Here is a 12,713-nt window from a genome sequence, read left to right as displayed (position 1 = left end):
TTATTCAATAACTCTTTCCCTTCATTGGTAATCACTGTTATTACAAAATTGCTTTGCTTCTGCAATCAATGTATGCAGAAGAAGATGGGGAAGCAAAACTGTATCAAATTAAAGATTTTCTAAGCTACGTTTTTCTAAATTTCAGACTACACAAAAGTGGAAAAACATTTTAATTGGTAATGTTATTAAAACCTATGATTTGAAATGCTTGTGATTCATTGCTAGTCAATTGGAAGGAGCTAAACTGCATAGTTATCCTTCTCCTCAGCTTTATGACATGAATATTTTCATACAAAGGACAACTATTTCCCACACTAAGAAACCCACCTCCCCAGAGTTAGTTGATTGCCCAAACATTACTGCTATACAGCATTAGGTAATTACGGCTTCTCAATTCTAAATTTCAAAGTATATATGACCTTTGCTTTTTTTTTATTCTCAGAGATGGTCTAGAATACTTAAAAAGGTATAAATTTCATTCTTTCATAGATTTGTGAAAGAATCAGCAAATTAATTTAACAGGTCGGTTATATCTTATACAAATATGCTTTTTAACTTTCAACTTTAGAATTCACAAAGCACTTCAATATAAATTTCCTTCTGATTATTAAAACAACCTCAGAACCCTGATGGACGTCATCATTCACATTTTGAAATAGAAAGTGTCTGCAAGTGACTTGTACAAGGTACATCCCAACTCATTTCAGGATTCTGAATTCACTTGGTTTTATAGGTTCATCCAAATTATCATTTCACAACAACAACTAGAAAAGCAGCACATTGACAAAACTATATGTTATTGTAAATATCCTCTCCCAGGGCCAGTCTCCATGGATTTCTGATTTCCAAACCCCTGACTTGGATAAGGTTCTTTCAGAATAGCTAGTATTTCCTTATTTCACAAATGCTTTGAATGATCAGGAGCCCAGAGACTAGTCTCTAAAATCCTTACTCCGTGTCTACTTTCACTTTAAGATGCAATGAGAAGAGATTTTAGCTGTTTAAAAAAAATGGCCTAAATGGCAGACTTAACTCAAAATAGCCATCGGAATTATATAACCATCCACATGTATTTCCTTTCACACTAAGACACGACTCCTACAATACAAAATCCAAAGTGCATACATCAGCAAGAAAGAGAAGTCAAAGTAGGTCTTTCTCAGCCATTACTCAGTGCAATTGGAGGGTTCTAATTTTATTTATTCTTGAGCTTTCATCACATGGTTATAACTCCTTTGAAAAATGACTTAATATGACAATTTCTGATATACTTCCAACATTATGCTTTGCCCGATTAACTGTGAATTAACTTTTGCTTTTAAATTATTCAGGTATAGTCCAAGCATTTCAAATTAATAAAACATACTTTTGATATTGTATTAGAACAAGTGGAAGACTGATTTATTAAAAATTGACAATAAAAGCATTTATTTTCCCTTTATGACTAGATAATGATATTTAATGTTTCCTTCTGAGAACACTTTAATTTCACCTAATTATACGTAACAAAATACCCTTGGTTGCTATTTTTCAACATAAGTGTTGTCTCATCACTTCCTTCTTGTTTTTAGACAGATGCACTGTGCATAGCCAACCAAACTGACCTGTTCCACTAGGAAAATTACTTAGATACTTAAAGAAACACATGTTTATTATAAAACACCCTGGCAGTAGAAGCAGACTTTAACAAGAGGCACATGACAAATTGTGATTCCAGCATTCACAAACCAATGACATCCCCAGCTTTCACTCTAATAGCACATAGATGAGTCTTAAATAGCAGAAGTCATATATGTATTGCATCTACATGCACAGAAAAGGGAAAGACTAAGCATTTATCCAGAAAACATCATGAATTGTGAGGCTAAAGGTACTCTGTCCTGAATTAGTCTGATTCATGTGCTGCTTCATTTTTTTCCTTTGGTATATTTTGGAGCAAAAATAATGTATGATAGCATTTTTAATGCTTCCAATATTTGAAAGAGGAGTAGACACAATAAAAGATAAACAAATGAGCTTATTAATTTATATTAGAAGAAACATTTTTAATAATAATAAAAATTTTTCTGCAGATTTTATGGTTTCAGAGTATGATCAACAAGAACATCTCATTTAAAACTCAAAACAATTCTTCAAGTTTGGGCAGAACATTATAATCATTCATATGCTATCAATGAAGAAATTGGTTATCTTTTCTATGACTTTTAAATCTCTTGCATTCTTCTCAGGCTTAACCCATATACTTTCACCTTTATATTTAAAAGTAGACACATTTAGCATCTATTTCCTAGAAGCCCTATTATACACTCTACCACATGCTCATACACAGTGTCTTTCTCTTTTGATTTTTTGTCTATGCCATAAATGCTTCTAATATTGTATTCAAGCCACTCTATGTTTATCTGTGGAGTTGTTTGTTTGTTTGTTTTGCTATTATTGGTGTCTATATGCTTGCATGTTTCTTACTGAATTGAAGTTCCCTTGAAGGCATAATTTAACTCTTTTTGAATATATTATTTTTGTGTTTTTATTAGTACATCATGATTACACATATTAGTAGAATTCATTCTGACATATCTATATACGGCACATAGCATAAATTGCTCCAGTTCATTCCGCCTACTTTATTTTTCTCTCCCCTATTCCCTTCCCCAGTTACCCCTTCTTCTACTCTTCTGGACTTCCTTCTGGTTATTTACATGCTTTTTTCCCCCATTGGTGAATAGCATGTATTCTTATGTTCTGTTATTTCCCAGATACTACACTAGGAGCTGAAGATAGAGTAAAGCAGTGGTCTTTCCCTTTCTGAAATTCAGAATATAGTTAGAAAAGCACATTTTAAGAGAAATTACAAAAGCAATGAGTGGTACAAAGAAAAATCACGAGGAAATATGCCAGATCTATAAGTCAGTTCTACAGATGGAACCCACTTTAAGAGATTAGTTGTTTTCATCCCAAGGAAGTGATGCTTCAGCTAAAATGTGATGGATAAGTTGGGGCTGGAGAAAGGAACAATGTTCTAGGAAAAATGAAAAACACATGGAAAGAATTTAAAACAGCTTATTTGACAAATTAAAGAGATTCAGCATAGCTGAAGAATAATGAGCAAAGAGTTTCCTGGGTTGAAGTGAGAGTCTTGTCAGAATCAGATTTCAAAGGGTCTTGAATATTGAATTTTATCTTAATGGTAATAAAAAAGTTACAGAAATATTTTTATAAGGTGGTTAATATGGTAACATTTATTCTTAAAAGATCACTTTGGCATCTCTGGGAAGAGAAGCAAGAATAAAGTTATGAGTTTATTATAGAAATCCAAATAAGAGACAATAAAAATGGTTTGGACTAGGACACTACTAAGACAATCAAGTGAAGGAGAAAAATGATTCAAACCATATTCAGGAAGTAGAGTCAGTAGAACTTGATTATTACTGGCTGTGGAGATTAAAAAAGAAGTAGAATTCAAGTATCCCTATTAGACTTCTGACTTGAGCAACAGGAAACAAGGGGAAGGAAGAACCATGAAAGAAAACTGATCATACTGAGATGAAGCGCATGGATATCTTTATAGAGATGTCAGTCTTGTGAAATCAAGGTACACAGCATTGAAACATTGGACATAAATTTGACTGTCATCAATATATAACCATGGAGTATGGAAACCCATGCAAAATAAGAATGCAGAATGGGCCAATCATGGAGCATTAAGAAAGTTCAATATTTTAATCTTAAAATGAGACACCAGAGTATTTCAAATTGGATTTTGTATTCTAGCATTAAACTGAGATTTCCATGTCAAAAGTATTGGGATTATACAAATCTGCCTCAGGGTATTGACCAAAGCACATTTGTAAAATAAGGTGACTTAATTCACACATAAGCATATCTTCTTAATCTCTGCATGATTACCTTGAGTTAACATTTCATATACAAAGGGACTCATCACATCACATTTCAGTTAAATGTGTCTGATAAAATATCACTTTCAAAAACCTACAGCATCATAGTGAAACAGTTCTTCCAGAATACAAATTATTCTTTGAGAGGAGAAACTTAGAACTTTTCTTACCCTGGGAAGAAAGTACTGATAGAAACTAGTTTTACATGTGACCAACCAGCCATTTATTTTTTTCTAGAAATAAATAAGCAATTCAAAGAGTTTAAATGAATAATTTCAAAAAGGATAACTTTAGTATTATAGAATAACCCTGAAGTAACATAACCGATAGAGGACACCTAGTGGTGTTTAGCAGAATCAATATTTGTCTTAAGAAAATATCAGGCCATTCACACCTATGTAGGGAATGTTAATGACAATAGATATGCCATTCTATGGATGTCATCATGAATATTATATTTATATTGGAGACATGTTAATATTTAAATATCTCATTTGAACTTCAAAGTTGAGTTGTTTGTAGGCATAAAAGTCACTTTACATGTTCTTTCTAAATCAAATAAAAAATAAAGGCACAGTTGAAATAAACACCTACATCATAAATTTCTAGTATAGGATTCATTTCGCCTCTCAGAAAAATCAAAATCTCCAATATAATTGATAATTGAAGTCATAAAATACTACAAAGTAGACTTCTTATGTATCATTAATACATAGTGTTCATTACAATACATAATGTATTCATTAATACACACATTTCAAGGGCAAGGGTACTTGGTAAATATAAACCTCCTTTTAACTTTTCAAAAAAGTATCCTGCTGGACATTAACTATATGCAAAAACTATGAGAAAGTGATAATCCTCTCTCCTCACTGGTAGTATTAGCTTTATCCTAAGCAGCCTCCAGGCCCCTCCACTCTGTAACACTCTAAAATGCAAATCCCCTGCCTAAAATGCCTTAATAACACCTTATTAAGTCTATTATTAGCACAGATTCCAGTCTATACTTCCAAACTCACCCTGGACATATGCAGCTACTGTACTAGGTTGCCTATACCTTGTATTTTATTGCAATACACTCCTCTGCCTGACACAGTTGCTCAACTTGGCAATCCAGACATCAGTTAAAATTCAGTTCAAGTGTCTTTGACAGCCTCTTCTCATGTGAGAAACTGTGTTGTTCACCCCCTCCTTTATGCCACTGCTGACTATATTATCTATGATTATTTACTCACATGCCTTCTTTTCCTTCAAAACTGTCATCCACATTGTATTCTCATGTACAACACCTATAAATAGACACTACCCAATAAATGCTTAGGAGTGAAGAATGCGTGTTCCTTTATAATTATTTAGTGGATTTAGAACACAAAAGATTGTCGTGCATTTAGTGAATAGACACGCTCTGATTATCTATTATGTTTAGAACATTGTATGAATAGAAAGGTGATTCAAGGACAAAATTGATCATAATGGTTTCCTAGACAGGTTTGTGTCCAGCAAGAAAACAGAAAATAAACATTACTTAATATCATGAACAAATGCATGCAAAGCCAGTAGAATTCTTCAGTATCAAATACTAATGTGGAACTTAGTCCACTCATGTAGATTAATTTCTAGACATGAGTTTAAGTCTGAATTTTATTGAAAAGAAAAACAGGCTTTCCAAATCTGAGGTGTAGCACATGCAAAATTATAGAAGAGTCATTCTTTGCAAAAAGCATTGTAAAACTTAAAAACAAAAGGAACATATTTTTTTGGTGGAAATCTGAAGTGACAGTGGTAAGACAGGGAAGTGGTATGCTGGAGGGCTTTAAGGGAATAGCAAAGAAACACAGATTTGATGTGATGGGCAAAAGGAGCCTCTCCGAGTTCTAGTGTAGAGCAGGTTTAGGAAAACATCACTGTTTGCTTATGATAAATCTTCTAAGTTTATGTGTTTCTAAAAGATTAAAGTAGTTAAAATATAAACCAAATAATTATAGCTAGACAACTTGTAACAAGAGTTAGTTTCTAATCTAAACCATTTAAATGCTAAAATTGACCAACGATAAAAACTAAAGTCTGTATTAGCTCCCAGTGCCCTCAATTTTCTTATTAATGCTATGTCATTAAACATAATTCATAGATATGTCTATGTCTAAACCAACATAGAAATCTAATATTAGTTGCCAGAAAAGCATGGCAATGTTCAAGTTATATTATTCAGCTGAAATTGCTACAGACATATAAGAAGATCAGTCTTCCTTTCTGCCTCAAAAACGTTTGTAGTTAATTGTGATATGTCTTAATCTACCCAGGGATATGGAAAAGATAGAATGAGAAATAAAAGATAAAATTAAAAACCTATGTGTTATAAAGCCAAAGTTATGTATAGTGGTGCATTTTCCCACACTTCTATACTACCCATGAGGTATTTACATTTTTCCTATGACACTGAAAAGAAATCCTACAAATAGATAGCATTACAAAGTGGTATTTCTCTTTGGAATTAATGTTTTCTTAATCTCTAAAAAGGTCAAAGGTCACCTCCCTTTGACAAAATGACTGAGATCAGCAGCTGGGGCACTTGAGGTTCCTAGGACACTTCACTTTTACCAACTGAATGATTTCCTATTCACTAAGCTCTTAATCTACTCTTTATCTCTTCAGTGGCTTGTGATTGTCACAAATTGTTAATAATATTCCATTTAATTTCCAAGGATTTCCTCGCCATATGTCTCTTTTAGAAGGATCATACAGAATTAGTCCTCCTTCCGACAGGTTACAAAGTAGCAATCTGGCTTGGATCACAGTCACTACTGAAATACAACAAAGAATTAAGGGAATAATTTATCAAAATTACTAAAATTGGGAAAGATTCACCTCAGCTTTCGGAAAATTATTGGAAAAAGAATATTCTGGCCTGATTTATCTAAATGACTTCACATTTTCACCTCACCTGGTAATATATACAAAATTTCAGTCTAGTGTCAGAGGGCTCTATTTTTGCATCCTAAAGACATTGATCTTTCATAATTGACTTGTGAAACCAGCCTCCATCCTGACAGCTTCACACTATGGCATTTTATAATTCAGTTGTCCAAATAAGCTGTTCCCTCCTATATTAACCACTACACTTAAAAAAACATAAGGGCTATGTATTAAACATTCCATATTTCATTGATAATATTCTGTATTTTATTTCATTTTAGAGTTCTTTGTTGCTTTTCAGTTGAACTAATTCAGACTAGGGAAAAAACATTTTTTTAAAAGTATTGTTAAAGATGCAAGCAGTTTCCTATAGAAGATAGCCGCTTTCCTAGGGAATGATTCATTTAGAACAGTGGCAGCTTCCAGACTTCACACATTACTTCCCCAAATTTGCTGAATTTAGCATTAGCCAGCTTGATACTAAAACACTCAGAACTCAAAGACATGTGGGTGAACTCAAGACATCTTTTTTTCTAGTCTTATTCTAAAAGCTCCCAGAGCTACTTTTGATTTATTTGTTGTATTTCTACTTGTAAATACATACGGGTGGCATTTATAAAAATCAGGTCGAGATTTGCCAGTTTGGGAGCCATTCAAGTTTCTTTGTGATTATGGTTTGAATGGTGTAGGCATTAAATTCTGGATTATAATTCTGTTTCTTCCCATTTTAATACTATTAACTGCTAACAAGAATTAAACATCCATGATACATAAGAGTATATGAGCATATCACATAATCAAGAATGCATCCTTCAGCTAAATGCACTTACTGTACCTTTGTTTCCAAGATCATTTGTTTATAAGAAAGATCTTACCAGTTCACAACTCTGTCCTGAAAACATTTGATTACCAAATGTTTGTAACTATACATTAAAATGCATTTTAAAATAATGATGGCAGTAAGCCAAAGCTCCTGAATTATATCATGGCATCTTTAAAACCCTAACATGTTACATAGATCTAGGTGCCTGTGCTACTGCCAAGAACAGAGGGCATCTGTGCTAAGGAGTGTCCTTCTTGACCACATGGCCTGCCATTTTATCTGATAGGATGCCATCTGTTCATCCTGCTGCCATTCTCTAGAGGAACTGGGTTAAAACTACAGGATATTAAAATTAGTCACACTGCCTACTGTATTTTTTAATTGACAGATTATTCATATCAGTGAATTTTTCTCACAGGCTATTTGTTCCATAAAATGGTGAAATATAAAGGTGTTTATGATTAAAAGAGTACATGTTATAATGAGAACATTTATAATTTTTTCAGGTTAAACACATTGACTCTGGAGTCAGGTTGCCATGGTTAGAATTCCAGCTCCACCTCTTACCAGCTTTGTGAATCTAGGCAAGTGTCCTTACTGTATATAATTGCCCTCATCTGTAAAATGATGATAAAAGTTCTATCTACCTTACTGGGTTGTTAGAAAGGTTCAGTAAAAAATCAAATATATTTATTGACATAAGATAAACCTTCAATATGTATGAGTGTTACTATAAAGAATCATCTTGGTTTAAAATGAATCTTAAATTAGTATGAAACAACTTTTGAAAACTGAACATTAATGCCATTTAAGATGAGATGTGCTATACAGAGAAAAGTTACAAGATGAATCCAATTTCTCAAATGTGCTTCATATGATTTTAAAGATATCCCATATCCATATTTTAAGAATCATCCATTCTTATGCCTTTTCATCCATGTATTATGCAGTGTTTTATTATTGTAAGTCATTTTCTGAAATCCTGTGAACCAAAGTGTCATTGATAAGAAAACACAAAACATTGCCACAGCCACACGGAAAGCAAACAGAACTTGCATTTCATGACCTGTTTAAAGGCATAATTTCTCTTTAAAATGTTGAAAAGTCTTTCTGTAGGGAGCAAAGCAACAATCCACAGCCAGTACACTGCTTTCATTGTTCTGTTTAGGGACTCTAGAGGCATTTTTGTCTTTCATTTTTATGCATACAATAAATACAGGTTATAATTAATACAAAAAGGTAGATTTAGAAAGAAAGGAAAGGAAAATAAAAGTTAATATACAGGCTCTGGAAGTAGGCACATAAACTCATTTGCTTGATGATGGTACATTTGACTGGGACCTTTGTAAACTCCAGTTGGCTGAACTCTTCCTGGTCCCACCCACTGCCTAAGAACAGCAGGTGCCTTATTCAGCAAAATAGGGGCCTGATTGGCCAGAGGCACTCCATTTATTCACTGTACTATTTATGTTTCCTATGTAGTAATTTCCCTCCTGGGTATGCTGTTTTTCAGTATTATAGAGTAAACTAATAAAAGGGAACTATAATAATTTTTTAAAAATGTAGGTAAAGCATAATAATAAGCAAAAGTATTATTCTAAAATCAAAGTCGTCATATATGCAACTTGGAAACACTTGAATTAACAATGTATTGTCTTCAAACACAAATTCCGTGAAATGTCAATATTATGGGAAACATATACCACACTATCTTTTTAAGCTAATATACAGGTTAGCAATCAGACCCTACACAACTTTACCAAAGATGGCACTTTTTGTATTCGAGTTAGATTCAAAGAGTCTTCCAAGGTAGAAGAGAGTTTGCATTGATCCGAATAAAAAAGTGGATTTGTTTTAAATATATTAAATTGGCATAAGATTGTTTTTTATAATTACTAATTGTTTTCAGTTGATCCAAATTCAGTATTTGATCTTATATCTTTTGGAGATATAAATACATAACTTATGTACCAAAAAGAATACTCAAATAAATTTTATTACTCAAACTTCGTATAACTCATGACTTATATAGCACATTCATATTCAAAAAGTCATAATAAAAAATCAGAATATAGTGGCTTTAAAACAAAAAAGAGGTGACTTACCTCTTCCCACTGATGTATGTATCTAATTAACCTTGAAAGTCGCAATAAGCGCAAGAGACTGAGAATTTTTGTAAACCTCACAATGCGCAGTGCCCTGGCTGTCTTGTAAACTTCTGAATCCATCCCTTTTTCTACAATAAGGAAGATATAATCCACTGGGATTGATGAGATGAAGTCAACCACAAACCAGCTTTTTAAATAATTCATCTTGATCACTTTAGGGTCCAGGATGATTTCAGAACTGTCTTCATTGACAGTCCCAGTCCTAAAATTCATGATCAAGTCCAACAGGAAAATGGTATCTGATGCCACATTGAAAATAATCCATGGTGTTGTTGTTTGTTCTGTAAAGAATGTGATTCCAACTGGTATGATGACCAGATTTCCAACCATCATGATAAGCATTATCAAATCCCAATAAAACCTACAACAAATAAAAAAATCAGATTTTCAGATGTAGAAAATAACCAGCTCATTCTCTTCCTCCCATAAAAACATTACAGTTAAATATACAAGCCAGAGAACAAAGAAATGCTTTTTAAACAATATAATTGATTCAATGTCTGCACATTAAATTTTAAGTGAAACTAATATTTGCCTAAACTGAGGCATTATAATTATAGAATTATTAAATTATTAATGTATAGTAAATTATACTAATAGAATTCAAAAATACCCATAACCCCTATTTATCTAGTAAAGAGGCAAAAGAGAAATTCTCATATTGTTAATGCAAAACATAGAGGGAAACAAGATAAAATGTAAGATTAAAATATTTTACCTTTTTAAAAAACAGCCTTTGGGAAGAAATTTTAGAGATGTTCGGGAATGTGTTGTATGTCAAATTTATCAATCGTAGTTTAGAATAAAGAGTAATAAGTAGAATGCTCTAAAAATTTTGCTATACTAGTTCATCTCTGCCATGTTCCTAATATAGCTTATAGTTTTGCAGTACTCCCAAATATTTATATTTTATTCTTCTGTTTGAAATAAGAGAATTAATTTTGGTCTAATGCAGAAAAGAAATGAACAGACTATATTTCAGATTTGAAATTAGAATCTACCTAAAATCTGAACTTTTATCACTTATTCCTTGGGGTACTTTAAATATATTTTGCTATTTTTCAAAACAATTTATTTCTTTAAAGTTTTTAATTTTACTTTGAATATGCTTATGATTCCTAACTACATTTTGGAACAGTCATATCAACTTACATTAAAATTGGGAAAAAATCATAATTATATAGCTTATATTAATCAAAAATAATTATAATGTTGTTTTCATAAGGGTTCTCTCAAAATCTTTTGACATTGCAGTCAACCAACCAAGTAATAACTATTTATAATTATTACAATGAATATGTTCTTATAAAAAGGAGAAAACTAATCAACTAACAAATGTTTAATCATGAAATAATTTCTAGAAACATGATTTGCTTTATCCTAGAAATAGGTATTATCTTCTGAAATTTTTTTGCTGCATAAAGAATGTAAACTTCTATGATATAAATGTCTGTTAACCAAGAATTATTTGTTTTATATTATTTACCCTACTTAGACTGAGTTACATCCTGGTAAGTTATATATTTCCATAAGCCTTTTGAAGTTACTGTTATCCTTAATTATGACTGATCCTGGGATAAAAATAATAGCATAAGAAAGAACTGTAATCAGCACTTTCTCCCACATCTCTGACCCCAGGATTTTGCAAAGGTTTGTTGTTTTCCAGATTTCACCACTACTCTTGTCAAAATTTACCTGTACATTTATGAGCAAGTTTAAGATACTCATGTAAATTATACATCATGCTTCATGCACTAGAAATTTAAAAATGTAAATGAACATTTTTTTTCTTATCTCAATGGAAATGCAAACTGTGGCATTAACACACTAAGGTCAGAAAAGAGATATAGAGGTGAGGCAATATTGCAATAGCTGCTTTGCAAACATATGACATCATTGAGCTCAAAAATGAAATTATGTGTACCCTGAGGATTTTTCACTTCTAGATGTTCTTATCCATTTCTTCTGTGAGTTTCTCTCTCTGCTGTCCCCTTGATGGCTGCTTTTTACCCCTGGGTATCACACAGTCCTTTCATCTTCTATTCTACATGTGCTCCTTGGACAATATTATATATTTATCCATGTCTTTAATGATTGATTTGTAACTGATGGCTCTAAAAGCTTTATCTCTGGTTCTTTCCTGTCTTCTAGTACTCCAGATTCTCATAACCAACAGCCTATTAAATCTATCCCCTGGCATGTCTCACACTCATCTGAAACAGTATAACTAAGTCAAACTCATACTCTCCCCTTCCCCTTGCTTTCCTCCCTTGTTCCTTGTCTCATGGAATGGAGCAACTTTCTATGTGATTTGCAAGCCAGAAATTTTGGAGCCATCCTAACGTAAGTTCTGGTCATGAATCTACCCAATCCCATATCCAATCAATCACCAACACTCTTTTTCTCTCACGCCTAAAAATATGTTACAGTATTGCATGATACTCCATTAATATGTACAACTTTTATGCTTTTGTATCAAGTAAAAATAATAATAAAAATTTTAACTACATCACAATATTTACATGTAATAAAAAAAATTCTTTCAACATTTAAATTTAAAATAAAACATTTTTTATTTATTCATTTGCCTCTCACAACTCCCAATGTGGCTGTCTTCATTCAGAAAGTCTTACGAGATGTTCAAGATTGGAGGTAAGTTATATAAATTCTCTATCCTAACTATTCTCATCTGCAAAATTAAGATTATTAGGGAACCAAATGCTTAGCTTTTACGGATTAAAAAGATTAAATAAAATGATATATGCAATTCCAGGACCTGACCCATATAAACTGGCACGCAATGTTGCTGGTATAGTCACTACCCTTTAATCCTTCCTTTCTTCCTTATCAAAAGAAATCCAATTTTACAGGAGTAGACATTGAAAAACAGACATTCTTGTATTTCTGCCATTG

The 12,713-nt window shown here is 32.4% G+C and overlaps 1 protein-coding gene across 1 annotated transcript in view; it reads right to left on the bottom strand.

The window, feature by feature from the left end:
• Window positions 1-12,713, bottom strand: part of Hcn1 (hyperpolarization activated cyclic nucleotide gated potassium channel 1) — a 369,751-nt gene that overhangs the window by 316,386 nt on the left and 40,652 nt on the right. Inside the window, exon 2 of the mRNA XM_005319677.3 lies at window positions 9,738-10,161. Coding sequence (XP_005319734.3) covers window positions 9,738-10,161 — 424 coding nt within the window. The remainder of the gene's footprint in view (window positions 1-9,737; window positions 10,162-12,713) is intronic.

This window comes from Ictidomys tridecemlineatus, chromosome 1, assembly GCF_052094955.1.
Source record: "Ictidomys tridecemlineatus isolate mIctTri1 chromosome 1, mIctTri1.hap1, whole genome shotgun sequence".
Classification (NCBI taxonomy): domain Eukaryota; kingdom Metazoa; phylum Chordata; class Mammalia; order Rodentia; family Sciuridae; genus Ictidomys; species Ictidomys tridecemlineatus.
Note: the sequence above shows the minus strand (reverse complement) of the source record. Positions and strands in the feature narration are given on the sequence as shown.